The 17,911-nt window shown below is 40.3% G+C and overlaps 1 protein-coding gene across 1 annotated transcript in view; it reads left to right on the top strand.

Annotated features, from left to right (window-relative positions):
- Positions 1–3,231: 3,231 nt before the first annotated feature.
- The window catches only part of NUDT14 (nudix hydrolase 14), a 61,226-nt gene continuing 46,546 nt past the window's right edge, over positions 3,232–17,911 (top strand). Inside the window, exon 1 of the mRNA XM_075713140.1 lies at positions 3,232–3,312. Within this exon, the coding sequence (XP_075569255.1) occupies positions 3,232–3,312 (81 nt within the window). The remainder of the gene's footprint in view (positions 3,313–17,911) is intronic.

Genomic DNA, 17,911 nt, shown 5'->3' with positions numbered 1-17,911 from the left:
TCTAGATTTTAGTATTTTACAACAGGAGACCAGCAGCTCCAGGAAACTAAAGAACCGATGAGGAAACTACTCATGACAACATTCACAGCCTTATATCTGTTATTTTAAAAGGCAAGAAAACAACATATAATACAGAAGCCACTCTTAAGGAAGATAAAGGAACGTATTTAATGTAGTGAAAGGCAACCTGTCATTCTGACACCTTCCTGGTTTTGAGGGAGTCAAATTAACAATAACACTTAGCAAGGAAGATGTGATGGCACAAGGCAGTTGGGTTATTGAAGCATATCTTTGGCAGCTATTTCAATTAGGAACGTAATGGTAAACGTGGATAGTGTTCTGCAAAGAAACTGTGATGGCGGAGAGTAAACTAGGATGTGAGAAGTTTGAAAACAGATGATCTAAGGACAATATTATAGAAACGTAAATGATACTGTATGTAGTAGTGCTAATCAAAACCAAAAGATTTTGCAAGCAGTTAAACATGGGCTTAAGTATCGGAACCATTTCACTGAGGCTAATAGACATGAAGACAGTACTCGAACACCTTGGAATTATGAATGTCTGTTTTCACAAGTTTCTGGAGAAACATCACCACTAGTACTTCTGCTTTAAAAAAGAAGCAGACACACAGGGATGTCAAGTAACACACAACAGAGTAGTTCAGATCTGCAAGCTGATCATTATCTGAGGTTATAAATCCATATGGGGCAGCACTGCCTGAGCAAACACACCTGGTCTCTCAACATCCTTTGGAATTGAGTTACTCCAGCAAAAGTGGTGAGCACATGGTGGGCCCATCTGCCCTGGTGGGACTTAATGTGTGAACAGAGCTCTCCTGACCTCCGAGCCAAGTAGCATCTCTGCATTGTATCCTCTCGTGCTCCTTGCTTGTGAAGCCAGTGTATTTAGAGCCAGCTCAGAGTCACTGCGCCGGTCAGCATAGACAAGCTACAAAAGTAGTGCAAGGGAACAGGAAAGCAGGAGTGCACCTCACCCATTCAAAAGTTATTCCCCTTCGTTATTGTCCATTGGAGTAAGCGGGAACTGAGGGCATTTCCTTCCCAGGAGTGTTCCTGGACTAGCAAAGGCAAAGCCACTTGCTGCACGAGGTATGTAGGCCTTAATGAAAAATCGTAATGAAATTCAGGTCCAGCTGCTCAACGCTAGTCCCACTGTGCAGGATGTATTTTTCCTATTTATTTTCTCACTCAGGTTTCACCTGTAAAATGGTAACACAAAGGCAGCTCCTCAATCTCAGCCTGTTAAATCCTTAGTTCAGCTAGCATATTCACAAAGATATTGTGATATTCATATTCACATATTCACATTTTCCAATAAGGAAGTCTACAACTTTCAATTGCAATTGTAACACTAGAGCACCCTGAAATGTGTTTTCCTGCAACACTGTACTCAACTGTTCCAGGTACATTAGCGAGATCATGTCTGTGAGACATCACAACCCCAAAAGCTTCCTACCTAAGACTAAGAATGGAATAAGCAATCCATCACACGCTATGACATGTTCCCCAAAACACACACACTCTCAAAATCTTAAAGTGGTGTCAGAATGTTTATTGAAGAGGGCAATCTAACTGGCTGAACCGACCTGGGTACAGGGTAACTTTTAACATAAGCAAACAAGAGATACTGTAAACTTGCTGTGCATGGAAACTGTGTTTATACTTAAATTGGACTTGGAAGACTGAAATAATTTAATAGAAAAATATAGCTTAAGTTCCCAGGAGCTTTGGATGACCTCAAGATCATTCTGAAAAATCAGAAATATAGGGACATCTCCAATGATGCAAGTAGTTACACAAGTATTTTCAAAGTCAGCTAATAAAATACATTTAGTTGCCTATTTGTTATGATAGCTTTGCAAATACACTTTTAAAAACACTTTTCAGTCCCACAAAATATTTGTCACTTGCATTATCAGAACTGACGGTTAAGTGCTCTGCAACGTAAGTGCTGCCTCATTTACTTCTTAGTGAGTTTTGTAATTGCTGGATCTGTTCTTTTTAGCCATACTGCTAAGATTCTTACCACCACATGACAAGATAATAAACTCTTAGTGATGCAATGGATGTAGACTAGAAGAGAAAAAAAGAAAGAGATGCAAGAAGTTTCAGATTATTCTCAGCATGGTCAATATATTGACAAAATAATTTGATTTATATAGCAACTAAAATAGCTGTACACTGGAACATCTGCATGGAAAGTGAACACAAATCAGAGGGATGATGACCATGACAAATTGTGAGCTCTGTTGTTCATGAATCTAGAAAAACATTATTAGGAATATTGAAACACCAAGGGGACTCTAACCTAATGTTGCATAACGATGATTAAACTCCTATGAAAATTAGGAAATCATTAAATCTAATAGTGATTTATTTTAAAAAATGAAGTAAAAGGGGAGAGTGTAATTATTTTGTAACTGTTGCTGAAAACAGCCAGATGAGCCTAATTAAGCTGCATTTGTTCTTCTGCCACGGGCTGGGTGCATGGCTGCGACTGGAAGCTAGCCCTGAGAGGCTACTTCCCTGAGAGGGAAAGTTTGAGATGCACCGAATGACACCTTGCAGTTCCCAATCAATCTGCATTCATACCTGCATTTTCCATGCCACTCACACAACTCCCGCTCTGACGTGGAAATGCCAGGCAGGCAGACATAAGGGATTGTGCTTTTAACAGCAAGGTCTTCATCCTGCAACACCTTACACACGTCCAGGATCGGGACGACCTGTGGCAGAATCCAGCACTTAGGTGTTTTTGCGGAGTAAAGGTGGCAAGGCCCCTCTGTGCTGCTGCCGCGCCCTGGTTCTGGGGGTGAAACCCAGCATTTCGGCTCTTCTCAGAGGGAAGGGGACAGGAGGGCGCCGCAGCTTCGTCCCGCCACCGCTCCGCGGGCCGGCCGGCCAGGGAGGGAGCTACCGGGCTCCGTACGGCGCCGAGGGCCCGGCCCCGCGCTGCAGCAGCAGCCGCCGCCGCAGCAGCCGCCAGCCGCCCGCCCGGCCGTAGGCACCGCCGCGGGCTCTGCGAGCACCGGGGCCGCGCCGCGCCCTGCCCGGCTCGGCCCTGCCCGGCTGGGCTCGGCCCTGCCCGGCTCGGCCCTGCCCGGCTGGGCTCGGCCCTGCCCGCCGCCCTCGGCCCGGCCGCCAGCGGCTGCGCGCGCCTCTCCCCTTCTCCTCCTCCTCCTCCCGGCGGCCGCTGCCCCCGGCAGGGATGGAGGCCATCGAGGAGCTGGCGCTCAAACCCTGCACCTCCTCCCTCTACCTACGGCCTTTCCGCCTCTGCTACCGGCAGGTGAGTGGCGCCGGCGGCTCGCCCCTCGGCGCCCGCCCAGCCCCAGCCCTCCCGGCCGGGCCGAGCCGAGCCGGCCCCCGGCCCCTTCCCTCCGCCGCGGCCGGGCGGCGGGGCCTCTCCCGGCTCGGCGCGGCGCGGAGGGGCAGGAGGCCGAAGGAGAAAGGCTGGCCGGCCCGCGGGCCCCTCTGGTGTCCTGTCACCCCCCGGCCTCCGCCATTTTGGGACACTGGCGGAGTCACCGGAGGAGCTTGCTCCTCAGCGTCATGGCGCGCTCCCGCCCCGCCCGGAACCGCCCCTCAGGCGGCTGCTCTGCTGCTGCCCGCCCGCCGCAGCTCTCCCTGGCCGGCGGGAAGGCGGGGCTCTAGGTGGACAGTGAAGGTGGCCCGAAAGAGGGGTGTCCGTGGAGGGCAGCGCCTTGGGGTGCGCCACCAACTCCAATGGGTGCGCCTAGCCCCGGGGTGGCCGGTACCTCACTGGGGTCTGGGGCTGTCTCCTTAACCCTCTTCTGGTTTTTTGGTTCACCTTTGAGCGGGACACCTCTTGATTTGGGCTTTGCTTTGGTGCCGATGGTTTGCACATGAAGCCTGTTGCCGGCCAGCCCTCAGCACGGCAGGTTGTTACATCGCCAAGTTACGCCGCTGGTCTGCAGGCCAGCCTCAGCGCCGGCACGTGGGAGGCCGGGAAGGAAATCCCTTTCCTTGTCATGTTTCTAGCAATGTGAGTCACCTCTCACAGGATCCCCGAGAACTGGTACCTCCAACAGTGGCAGGAATGCAAGGTGTGAAAGGAAAGTCGCTTCTCACAGCATAAAGTGCTGAATGTTCCTCGGACGTTTTCTGCGAGTGAGGACGTGCACAAAACCGGTTGTTGCCCTAGCTGACGATGCAGGGTTGGCTGGTCCAGGGTGAGCTTTTGCCCAGGTAGAGGGGTGGAAGTGGAAATGCAGGAGAATTTGGACAGCCCTAGAAATGCACACTGCAGAGCATGTCTTCTCTTATTCCTTCTTTGCTTCGTTTCTAAAGACATCAGTTGAAAAGGCAGAAGAGGGAATGTATATAGAGGATGTGTGTTTGAGTCCAACAGTGAGATAAGATACAGAAAAGGAAAAGCAAGGGTTCAAATAGCTTGCAGTATGAACAGATGAACTGATCTTTTTACCTTTTCTAAAATACATTTTGTACATGATTTTCCTAAAGAAAGCTCTCTTTTCATTGGTTGGGATAAGTAAAACATTTTGATTTGTGAAGAGCTGAAAGCTTTACAGTGAAATAATTATTTCTTATTAGGTATCAGAAGAAAACCTGAAGAACATTCTTTCACGTTCTGAATTTTTGCTGGCTTAGTTTATAACTGACAAGTCTTCTTAATTTCATTTTCATTTCTGAGTCATGCTCTATTTACATGAAAAATGCGATTTAATTAAAATGTGCAAAGCAGTATTACAAAATTACATTTAATTGAATACAAGTGCCTTAAGTGTGATGAGTATGGTAAAGAAGAAATAAGGATGTGTTTGGTCACGTGCTGTGATTTGACAGAGACCAGCATTGCCACCAAAAGTAGACTTGCCCTTTCTGCATGTGTTGCTACTTCCTCTCCTTGCACAAGTGTTTGTGCAGCAACATAGTGAGCTGGATCAGGGATCTGGTCCAGGTCAAACCTAACCTGGCCAAAAAAATAAGTTAGTTTTAACCTAAACAAGGTCTCTGATTCAATTCAAACGTGTATGTTGGCAGAGGGGAGGTGGTAATGTGGTGGTTAGGGATGAGTGTTTGGGGGCTGGTTGAGGGCAGAGATTGTTTCTCTTGGCTGCAGCACTGTCCTAAAATGAACGTGAAAGTGTAGTTTATATGGCATCTGTACAGAAGCTGGCTTTGGTCCAGCCTCCTGAGAGCATAAGCTCAATGGGTGCACAACTGTCTGCACCTGACCTGGGAGACAGGCCCTACATTTATTAAAAACACATTTTGCATTTAAAAATTGACTTATTAACCAGAGGAAATGCTAAATATTTTTAGTCATTTGACTAATTGTTTCAAAGGCATTTAGGCCTGCTGAAAACCCCATTAAATACCTAAGCAGTTAAGTGTCTTAAATCTAAGGGAGTTAGGTGCCTGATCTGCTTAAGAATTTTTTAAAATTCCATCATTCATCTAAAACTGAAAATGATTTCCAAAATCTAGTCCTTGATCTTAATGGTTTTATGCTGAGTAGATCTTCCCATTGTCCAAGTTTTTTTTATTCACTAGCTAGAAAAAGAAAATAAACTTTTCTTCTTCTAATTGATGCTTTATCTTAGAGTAAAATTAGTTCCCCCCTCCATGAATTCCCTGCACCTGCTTGATGAACTTAACCCAAGTCTAATAAAAAAGTCTCTCTGAATAACAGAACAATTTAAATGAGGAAAATTTCAATAATGGCAGGTGTTGCACTATGAAAACTGAAACTAATTTGGATATTTACTTTGTGCAATATGTGGCATCGTGTTGTAACTGGAAGGTTTGAGGCAATCTTACAGGTACTTTTTGTGAGCTATAACATGTCCCCTATAACTCGTTGTAATCTGGAGAAGATTAATTGATTCATATTTTTGTGTTATATAATATTGATTAAGGATAATTTAGGCTTTGAAGACTGAGATTTTGAAATCTATTTTCAAACAGATACGTTCCTAAGATAGCCACTGATATTTCAACATAACTTCTCTGTCCAAGGATGTATATAGAATGAGAGGTTTTTTATTTTACTAGTTTGTTTTTTTACAGCTACTACTTTTCTGTACAAACAGGAAATTGAAAGAATGTTTACATACATGTGATTTTAACATTATTTCTAAGCATTCATGAACACTTATATTAGAGCATTGGTTTGCAGACATTTCATCATGAACGCGTATGTTACAGCATCGTTTCTAAGATATTTCATGTAAAAATTACAGTACTTTTGTGGAGGTAATTTTGATCCCATCACTGTAGCTAAAACAGTTACATTTTCAACAGTTAAACATAAATTTAGATATAGGTGATTTATATCACAGTTTACCCTGCAAATCTGGTTTTATCTGTTCAACCCGCACCCCACTGAGTTGTAAACCACAGTTGCTCTAGCAGGTTTGCAGACCACTAGAAACGCACAAGACATCAGAAGGGGATCCTGGAGTGGGGTGAAATCTAAACAAAATGCTGACGAAATAACTGTTGTAAGCCCACACAAGTTATGCATCTGAAGAAGATGGTGGTCACACCTGGTCAAGAGTAGAGTCAGAGACTCAGAGGGTCATCTACCTGTTCATCAGAGGCACTTGACACATTCAAAATTGTAGGCCAAAAGATTGGATTAGTGTTTTGGCCAGCTGAGTATTTTCCTTGGGTATTTGGATGTTGAGACAAGGAGCTGTGGACACAGACGGGAACAGAGTTGTATGTACTTGAAATCAAGTCAGGCAGTTACTATCATGTTAGACAAAACTCCAGCAGTGTCCTTCTAGGTTTGTGCTCGAGTCCTAAGTTCCCCTTGTTCCAAGACCTTGAGTTGTCCTTTGGATTGGACATGTTACATTTGTTTACGTATAGAAATAGTCTTCCAAAAGATCAGGAGAAAAAAATGTAGGTTTCGGGCTATTTAACTCTAGTGAGGATTGTTATAATTCTTAGGAGTCCCTGAAGTTACAGAAATTTATGCCCATGGTGGATTGGCCTTTCTAATGGAGAGGGTCATGAGATCTTTTCATCTGAGGTCTTTCATCTTTCTCTTCCTCTGCCCACCCATATTGTTTTAAATAGAAGTAATGAGCACTACATTTTTCTTATAAAGCATAAAAGTGAGTGTGCACCCTTCTGAAAGAATTCTAGGTTTAGAACCTTGTGGATGGAGGCAACATGCAGCTTGGTGTTAGGCATCCAACTTACGGCGAGTAGCCTGGCTCTCCAGACAAATCACTGTACCAACCACTTTTTAAAATTATTGTTCTGTCTTTGTATAGTGCAAAGGTAGAAACAGAAGTGCAGTAAAGGAGTCATGGAATTCAGTAAGCTGTAGGCAGATTTGGTTAGGGCGAATACGGACAAGAAGGTAGAGTGTAAAACTATGTTCTTCAAAATAGACATCTAACAGCTCCTCAAAATGGTCCTCACTTTCTACTTGGGATTTTCAGCTGTCAACCCATTCTTCAAGATAGGGCCCTCAGTCAAGTAAGCTATGATATTTTAAATGAGGTGGCCTGAGGGTGAGGGATGGACAAGGTACTTCATGTAGCCTGATGAGTATCCTGTTCATTTTGTCAGTAGGAATCCTGTTTATGTATTTTTGTCCTGCTTGGTACTGAAAGAAGAGAATTCATTTAACTTGCATATAGGATAGCATCTGGCTAGTTTTAATATGTACTTGCCCCCAAAGTGCAAACTGATTTGTTGCCTAAAGTGGCTTTTTTTTAAAAAAACACATATCCTGAAGAATTTGTTTTTCTACCAGAACTCCATGGTAAATCTCTTTTCACTTTTTCCTATTGAAGTTTTTCTGCTTTTCATAAATAATTTATTCAAGAGACTAGAGGGATGGCTAATGAGAGATTAACTCAATGCCCAAGGGCTAGGGCATTTCCCTGGGATGTGGTAGAGTCAGGCTGCAAGATCTTGCTTCAATTAATATTGCTTCCCACATCACTGGAGAGTGTGCTCACTGCTGGGAAACACATTTATGTGTAAATCTTCAGCTCTCTTTTGTGTGTGTTAGCCAGGCACTGGCCTATGTATTAGACAGACAAAAAAAATACTAGGTTTAAGAATTCTGCTGAGACTAAGTCATGAAGTAGACTCTGAGTAGTAACAGTTGAGCAGACTTGTTAAGATTTTGGGCAGCATTAAGCATCCAAACGGGAATCGGGATTCAATGTAGTCTTCTTAAGCAGCACCTGAGCAGGGATTTCAGTGGTTCTGCATGTTGGATTTGGACCCTAACACTGGGCTTTGACCAGACATCACTCTGGTGAATCTTACTGTAGTAATTTAAGAAGTTACTGCATACAACTGTTTGTCCCCATGCTAGTGGTTATTACCCTCAGATAATCAGCAGAAAGGAAAGTAGTTTTGCTCCAGCTCTTACTCTGCTATTCCAGTTCAAACCCACCTCCATCAGCCCTTTAAGCTAAATTACTGAGCTTTGCATAGAGCTCCATAAAGTGCCTTTGCATATTGTTTTTGATGACCTCTGTGCTGGGGACAGTATCCTTCAAGGGGAGGCAAAGCATCAGCTGGGGCGAAGCATCTAGCTAGGGGAACAGTATCTTGAGCTGTTACAGAAACTTCTGCCCAGAGCTCACATATCAAAGCCTTTGTGGATTTAGCCCAGACTCCTATAGCTTTGGTTTTGAAGGTTGTTCTGGCAAGGGAGCTCTTGCCACTGTTTCCTTGCATTGTGTAAACATACATGTGCATTCTGCCCAGGAACTTTTAGAGGTTTGCTACTAGACTATATCAACTGTCAGTAATTTTGCCAGTATGTACATAAGTGAGTTTGTATTTCAAATCTGTGGAATGGTGAATGGGCATCTGTTTCAATGATGTGGGATAAACCTCAAAAACTCTGTGCGTATCGACTGAATCATACAGTCAGGAGTGGTAAATTGGAACTATTTGCTCTTTTGTGAGCTTCACACTTCAGAGGAGTCCAGTGCCTGATCATCACATTTCCTCTACTGAATCATTCATTTTGAAGTTAAACATGAAAAATGTTCCCTTCAATTTCATTTTAATGCATGATGTTTTCATTCAGTGTTAAGGGAATTAAATTCTAATTCTTTGAGTTTTACAGTCGTGCTAAAGTAATTTTCAAGACTATTGTAGATTTTAACACATCATGAACTTTATAATGGGTAGAAAATGTACTTCAGGAGTAGTGCGCAATTCATCAGTGAAGAAGGAATTTCTTATTTCTAATCTTAGATTTGCTACTGCTTTCTTTGTGACCATGAGCAACCACTCTGTTTCTGTGCCTTACATTTTAACTGTCTTGGAGATATCATGAAGATTAAAACCCTCATTCTATATATACATGCAGAGGGGAGTGAGGCCTGTATCATTAATGTCATGAAAACTTCGAAGATGAAAAAAGCAAAGTGGTGCAGTGTTACAATAATATTAACAATCTGATTTTACATTCAAAAAAATTTTTAGCATGGTAATAGCAACATGAATGTGCCCAACTGCCTGAAATATTCTCTAGAACTTCCGTCTGCTTTTTTATAAACAGAAAACATTCTTTTCTATTTTGACAGTTAAAAATGATGCTGTTGAGGGAGTAAACAGATTTTTAAGTTACCTGTTCAAACAAGTAAGTCTTCTGTTCAATCTTCAAAAGGCTGCAGTAGTAGGAAATATGCTACCGGGTAATACATTTATTTGCAGTTCATTTTTTCAAAGCAGTAGTGCAATAAAAGGAGATGCCATTTTCACTGCAAAATTTGTCTCATTTTCTTCAGCTTGTGTCAAGTCTGTCAGTATATAGTATTAATCTTAAATGCAAGCATACCGCTTCTAGCTACTGAGCTGCAAATTGCAGGAAGCTAAGAGTATTTAAACAATATATTTTTCCTTAGGCATCTTGGCTTCTGTCAGAGGTAGAATCCTGGACGAGTCAGATTTCTGATCGGACTGATCTGACTGCTGCTGTGTTAACTAGGAATTATGGTTGAAGTGCAGTACCAGTCTTACATGGGTGAAAGAAAAGAAATGTGAAGTTTTTGCAATGACAGCATTAGGGAGTTAAATACTGAGGGAACATAATTTCCTTTGAGAGAAATAGTGTTCTTTGCCATTAGAACACAGGTTTAAGAAAAGGAATTAAGGAATCTAGGTGTATCTGCTTCTGGCTCTGCCACATACCTTGAATTAAACTCTGGAAATTTATATGAGTTATTTTTGTATGAGATGTTTATGAATTACTAAAGGGGGAAATGAGAAGAATTCGTTAATAAGAGTAATAGTTGAAAAGAACACTAGTACTTGTTTTTGTTTCAGTGAAAATTATGTTGTATTAGTCTTAATTTCTTTATCCAGCATGCTTTCACAAGTGAACATAGGGTTCTTTGAAGTAAATACATGAAAAGTAGTTGGCAGTGACAAAACATCACATTTTTAGGCCAGTCATATCATGATTTAACAAACTTAGGACAGCAAATGTCACTTATTGGAAAGAATAAGGCTCTGTCGGGCATTTTTTGTAGCATCCTTACACAGGGCTGAAATGTGCCTACACTTGCAAAAATTAACATTAAAATCTCATTTAATGTCATCAATAGCTAGACTACTTGGGTTACTGTGCAAGAGTTATGAAGTTAAGACTGAGTATTAGGGGAGGGAAGTAAATTGTAGTTAGCTTAAACCAGTATTTTTCAAGTTCTGTTATGTAGCTCAGAGGGCCATTGGCCTACTTGTAGGTCATCCACATGAGTCAACTAAGAAAAGCAGATCAATTATCAGCATGTTTTAATGTGCTACCAAGGTCTGCAGCTTCACTGGAAGATGTTTCCAGCTCTGCAGATGAAGAGGTTGAAAACCATTGGCTTTGACAATACCACTCCAGTAGCCTCATCTGCAAGGGCTTGTCTACACAGGACTTTCCTGATTAATTCCATGTCTCATTCTACAACAAAGAGTCTGGTTCTGTTTACCTTAAACCATTTTCAAAGTACGATTGCACTTTGAATTTATACCCTACCTTAATCCATGTTAACTTTCCAGTGCATGCCCTAAGGGAGCAGTAAACTAAACTGAATGACTGTGTCCACACGGGGGTTTAATGGAGTTTAACTAGCAGAATTCAAGTTCATCAAGGTACTTATTTCAGATTCATTTTCTTGATGTCCTGGTATAGACAAGCCCTAAGAATGAAAGTGGTTTAGTTCTAAGTGAATGAACCATGTTATAAAATCCATCACTGAGATTCTATTATATTCTTTGTGTGTGAAATGTGACTACTGTAGGGTATAAAGTAGGCTTTTTTGACTTGTTTGGTGCTGTCTCTTTTGTAATAATTGCAGTTAGATCTGAGAAACAAAATAGTATTCGTGTTCTCCAACAATTAAATACTTTATTTGTTTTTTAGTTTGGATCAACATATGTATGTTTTCTTAAAAAGCAGAAACTTCTTTTTCCCAGTACAAAAAATCTGTCATCTCTAATCATAATTTCAGCTATGGCATTATGTGTCTTTGTATGTTTTAAAGCAGATGAACACTGTAACATTTTAAGTGTTTATAGCAAATCTGAATATTATGGAAATTAGACATTTTCCGTAAATGGGAATATTCTTTAAAATGTATAGTTTTGATGGTCTGTGTGGGATGAAACTATACTTTATTATATTCCTGAAAATACAAGCATGTTTAAAATAACAATTTTACCTCAACTGCTGCCATATTTAAAATACATTTGTATTTTCAGCTGTAACTCATAAAAGGTCAGCTTCCGTGCTTTGAAAACTTTACACAAGTTGACGTTGCATAAATAAGCATGCTTTACACAGCAGGCGTATAAAGTTAACTGCCCCTCTGACTTGCATTCCGATTAATTTTTCTTCATAATTTTTAGCTAAAACAAGTTAAGGAACTTAGTTTTTTGGTACCGTCCCTCAGACATTGATCAAAATCTTGTTAATACAGTAACACTAAAGTTCACTGAAGTTTAAACAAAGTAAAGCTCAGTTTTTCTTAGTGGCCAGCTCATGTCACACTAAACCCCTGATCACTGATCAAAACAGCATTAATTATTTGTTTCACATTGCGGTTGCTGTGTCAAAATCCCTTAAATACCTCTTGGAGCTGAGAGGGAATCTTACGGCCTGTGACAGAGCAGCTGGTCTGGACATGGGCTGATGCCCCAGTTGACAGGTTGTTGGATTAGAAAGAATATCAAAGGCAGTGAGTAAGATTAGGGATAAGTGAACATCTGACAGCAGTTTGCAGCAGGGGAGAACAGATGATAAACAATGGGAGCGGGGTGCGTGGGGGGGGTGAGAGGTGAGAAGGCCATGGGAAAAGTGTGGCGGCAATCACTAAAGCTCCAGGTTGCTGAGCCTCATGAATAGAACAGGAAATGGGATTTGCTGGGACAGATGTGCTGAGCGGTGATGAATACATTATAGGGAAATGAGGCTAAACTCCTAAAGGTGAGAGATGTTCTTTCTCTGAAAATAGAAAATACGGGGGGGGAAAAAGTTTACCCTTCTGGAGAAGTAAGCATTAATACTTGAAAACACACAAAAAGAAGTAATGCTAATGGTAATTTTAATTAAATGCTTATTCCGCAGTAGTATTCATGACGGACTCTAGGTCATGTACTTCCAGCATAACAATCTTACAGTGCTATTACATATACAGTATTGCAAGTATTTACTTTAAACCTAAAATGGCACAAATGGTAGAACAGTTTGAATGATGGAACAGCCTGAATGGAGGCTCCAACTGGATAATGCTCAGATGCATATTCTGTATCTGGCATGTATTATATAGCACTCACATAACATATGTTTGATCCTGCCACCATTAAAAGAGAGTTGCACTGAGTGATCCTGTGAGGTCCTTCCAGCCTTACTTCTTTTCAATTCTGTAAAGTGATTGTATGCTTGTAGAAAATTATACATAACTGTTCCTGTTCCTTAGGATATTGTTTCTGTACTTCTCAAACTACTTTGGTTTATTTTCTTGATGGATCCTTTTCCAATTTTTATAATACAATTATCTCAGCCAACAGAAACTTTTTGTGTGTTTACTGACAGGACTGTATGTCAGTTCACTGACTTAGAATTTCTTCTGTGTTTTTTTTTTTTTTTTCTAATTTTTAAAGAAAATCTCATTAAAAAACAGATCTCACATTAACATTTTAAAAATATATTGCTTTAGCAGAAGGGGGAGATGCAGAAAGTATGATTGTTGACGTTGCTCTAAGAAAGAATCTGTAAGATTTGTTCTCAGACATCTAGAAGTTTATTCCACAATGTATTCTCCCAGTTTGTTTTACAAATACGAGCTTGCTAAAATAAAGTAGAAACACAAACTGTGGGAGTCACCAACTGGAAAACATAAAGCTCAGTGGTGTAAGGACAAGAGGTGACTTAGCTGTAACGGGAATGGCCGCCATCTGTCTTTCCTGACCTCAAATCTCTCCTGTGTGCTGCCCCTGTCCTCAAGATGAGGAGACATGTATCTGGCCTCCTTTAGTCCCTGTTTGCTCCTAGCCACATGTACTGTAACTGTAGCTCTAGTTTTTAAAAGAGCAAGGGATTGTAACTAGAATCTGGGATGAATAGATACATCGCACAGCCCTGCTTCACGGAAGTAGGTGTTCATGTTGCAGAAATGCCATGCGTGGTATTTTGACCGCAGTGGCATCACTTGAATACAGCAATTGAAGAGTTCCAGAAGTTCCCCAATATTAGTGATCCACAAAGATTGTACTTCAAGTGGCCATAATAAAGAAACAAAATGGTGGTGAGCACAGCAAAACATAGATAAAAAAGTATGCTTTACTGATTCTGATCAGCGTAAGTACTATCCTAACAGTTCTGTTTTCCATAAAACTTTGATTTCTACATTTGCACAAAACTTTAACTAAAGTACTTACCATTCGTTACAGGCAGTTCCCGTTTTTAAAGAGTGGTTGGAGATTATTTGCAGCTGGCTTTAGTTTATATCCCAAGGTTTAAACTGTTACAGGGTCACTGTCATTGCGAAGGTTTCAGAAATACTGCAGTAAACCACAGAACTGTATATAAATCACTAATCAATTAATCATTAATTAATTCAATTAATTGAATGCCAGTTGTATATGACCTTTATGCAACAGGTACATTTCTCTCTGCCAGTGCTCTTCAGAATACATGACAGATTAGATGTTTCCAAGTTACTTCTGGAATCTTTCTGTATGTTATTTTTTCCCAATGGGAATATATGAGGAGGTGACCACTGCTATGGGAATCAGATTTCCGTTGAGTCTATCAAAATGGAGAGGTAACAGTGAAATTAAGAAAATTGCAAAACCTGGAGCTAGTTGCATCTGTCACTTTGAACTGATTTTTTTTTTGGGGGGGGGGGGGGGGCTAGGAGAGGATGAAAAGCTCTGAGGATCTTTGTGAGGAGGGTCTGTGAGAAAGTCTTAGGAGAAAAATCTAAAGATTGTTACTAAGCCTTGGTTTCTATTAGCCCCCTGCTGCTGCTCTTCATCAAGTTGTTTTAATGGCTTTCAAAGCAAGTGAGTGGAAAATGGTTTCTCTGGAACTTTAAGAAGACTGAACTGAAAACTGTCATTGCTTTGTAAGTAAAACACATCAAAGATTGATGGAAGAATTGCTTGTTAAACACATTGTAGATTTTAATTAAAAAATGGGAGATATCATAAAAGAGACATCAGATCATCATAACTACCTAAAGGTGAAAGTTTAATGGCTTGTCATCTACTCAGGAACCTGTGTTAAGTATCTCTTTCATAGCTTTTGTGACCCTCTGTGTGTGTGCGCATGTATCCAAGATTTTTTTTTTCTAAGAGGGGTTTTTTCCCTAATGTATAGAGGAAGAAGTACACAAGCGTAAAAATGTAGGTGGTGGTTACTGTGCTTTTTAGTTTCCTTTCCCCTGTTTAGGGATCCCTTCTTCGGGTATTTTTAACTACCTAGTGCTTCAAATTCTTATGTATTTCTGAAATAGTTATTTTTCTTTGTGTTGCAGTGTAGAAGATATGTTCTATGTGTTCGGTCTGTTCAAAGTGCATTTGTATCATCTAGTAAGTGCGTGACTGTTTCTTCTGGAACCTGGTCCTCTCACTTTCCTCATCTCTCTGTACCTTCTTCTCCCTCCGCAGTCCTCCCTGGCAGTAAATACTGTGGTTTTTAGAGTTGTTCAGTAGATCTAATTAAAGAGAAGGTGGGGGGGGGGGGGGGGGAAAGTGTGCGTAGAAAACAACATTTCCACTGAGATTTTGAGTTCATTCTTTTAAGACAAATGCTTGTTCTGGTATGTCATGCTGCATATGATCAATTGATTTTGAGAAATTTGAGAAATACTTCAAAAGCAAATATTCCAACAGTTATTCCAACAGATCAAAAAGAAAGTAACGAGAGAAAAAGAAGTACTACAGACAATTATACACCTTCCCTTGTAAGAGCAAGACACGCTTACTCAAATTGAGTAAGCAGATACAAACAATTGTTTTAAAAGACTAGAAGAATTCCTCAGCTAGCTGATAAAGCACACCATGCATTATTCACTATCCATCTTAAGGTTTCAGAAATTTTCAATGTTGTAGTTTCAGTTTTAATTCATGAGTTCTTTCTGGAATTAAACAGCTACATTAGTGCATGATTCTGACTCTAGATCTGTTTCTCAATGTAGAAAAATGTTTTTCACAAGAGTCTAATATCTGATGACTGTAACTACTGTTTTTTCTGCACGATATGCTTAGAAAAGGTATATATCATCAAAAAGCATAACATTATTTGAGTGATGCTGTAAGATTTTCATGACGTACAAGATCATTTAAATTAGGAATAAGAACATTATGCAATCAACTACATAGCATTTGATAACTTGGTGTTATTAAGGATTATTTTCAATGATATTTGTGATTTTAGCTGATGTTTTAGTTAGCTATAATAGTTATTTGTGAACTTGGAATGGATGTAGCATTTTGTTTTGCTGCATAAAATTGTTCTAGACTATAAATGGGTCTGGACTATGAAAGGCCAGACACTAAGATCCTTAGCATTTATTTTTATAAACTTTTGAAATTCCAACCTTGCTGAATGCAATGGTATTTTTGCTCCTCTCATTGGTTAAGCCAGGTCTTCACTTGCATTGTTTCTACTTAATCCTAGTTTAGGCAAAGTCTAAAGCAATTTGACTAACAGATTTTTTTTTTTACTTAGAAATTAAGGTGATTGGAGTTGCAGCAGTTCAGTGCTTTTTGACCAGAAATTACATGTTCTGGAAGTCAAGATGTGGAAAAAATAGGGGAAACAGGTAAATTTGTATGTTGAGTATAATATTGTAAATAATTTAAAAATTTATTTAGAATATGAACATATATAGCTGTTGTATATATTCTTATATTGAACTGCTGAAATAAGCTATCCCTGTTGACTTAATTCAGTTTTGTTTTGGCTTTAAGACATACCTTTGTTATTATTTGGTCACTTAAGCTTTTTGAGCTTTTGAAGCAGCAGGATTAGAAGAAAAGTTGCCTATCAAGTCTTTTGGCAAGTCTGTCTTAGAATTTCATATGTATGTCTGCACTTAGCACCCTGCTTTCAGCATTGTAACATTTCTGACACTTTAAAATACTGTATGTACATAGGTAGGCAGTTTCTGGCTTACTTTGTCTGCAAGGCTTGTGTTGCTCTTTAGAGTGACATTTCCATTGCAATGCGGTTTGTATGGCCTAAAATTTGATCTGTAAGATAAGTTAAAGAATAACATGAGATTATTAGCCTCCTATTCAGTGAAACCAGACAGTAATAATTAGTACAGAAATGACTACTATAGTACTTTACGGGATAGTTCCATCAAATTTGAAACCTGATTGTCTCCCTGATTGTTTCTGTAAACCATCCTTTTTTCTTGTTGAGAGATGGTTGACCTGTCAGTCTGGAGAACCTTGTTTCTTTTTCTCTCGTTACTTTCTTTTTGATCTGTTGGAATAACTGTTGGAATATTTGCTTTTGAAGTATTTCTCAAAAAACCCCAGATGAATGCCAGTTGGCATTGTGTCTTCCCTCCCCTCTGTCTGTACATTCTTCTGCAGCCCTTATGATAGAGCAGTGGCATGCCTTCTAGTAGTGCATTAAGTGGGATGACAAACCACACCTAACAGTTGTGCCTTGGGGAGAGGATGAAAGAGAAAAGAAACAACTTTCTGCAGTGCTATGTTTTGTATACTTTTTGGTCAGAAAAGTGTGTCTTGCTCTTGCAAGGGAAGGTGTATAATTGTCTGTAGTACTTATGGACATTAATTCTTCATTCTCAGACCAGCCCAGCTGAATCTGTGGAGTGAATTTGTGACCTTCATTCTTTGCCTAAGATTTTAGGCTCTTCTGTATATGCTGGGTTCATGCCATTGCATGCTCAGGATGAAGTCTTAGAGCTTGAGGTGTCTTGGTATTCTGTTGAAGGAGCCAACAGAAACAGCAATAAATAGTTGTAATGTGCTCACAGTATTCAGTACTGCTGAGGAGACATGCTAAAAATCCCGATACCTCGTCTATGAAAACACTTGCCATTAAGTGGTAACCTTGAGTTCCTATGAGACTTGGTGTCTAGGAGGTGTCCTTCCCTGCTCTCACTTCACCATGGAGACACAGCAGTGCTGCACCTGGATTTGTTGCCAGCTTGTTGAAACTTAGGATCTCCCAAGTGCTGCTTGCTAGCCTTGGTCAACCTTGTTAATGCTGGTTCTTTGTTGGCATGTACCAGACTGGTGTGTGATGCAAGGCGTACAGTTCATTGGCCTGTATTGTTCCTGCATTGATTTGACTTCTGCATCAGAAATCTTTTGTCTTTTGTAAGTTATAAATAAATGAATAGATTTGTTAATTACTTTTTAAAACCATACTTAAG

Source organism: Pelecanus crispus, chromosome 6, assembly GCF_030463565.1.
Source record: "Pelecanus crispus isolate bPelCri1 chromosome 6, bPelCri1.pri, whole genome shotgun sequence".
NCBI lineage: Eukaryota > Metazoa > Chordata > Aves > Pelecaniformes > Pelecanidae > Pelecanus > Pelecanus crispus.
The sequence above is the reverse complement of the archived record's forward strand: the minus strand, read 5'-3'. Positions and strand labels throughout refer to the sequence as shown.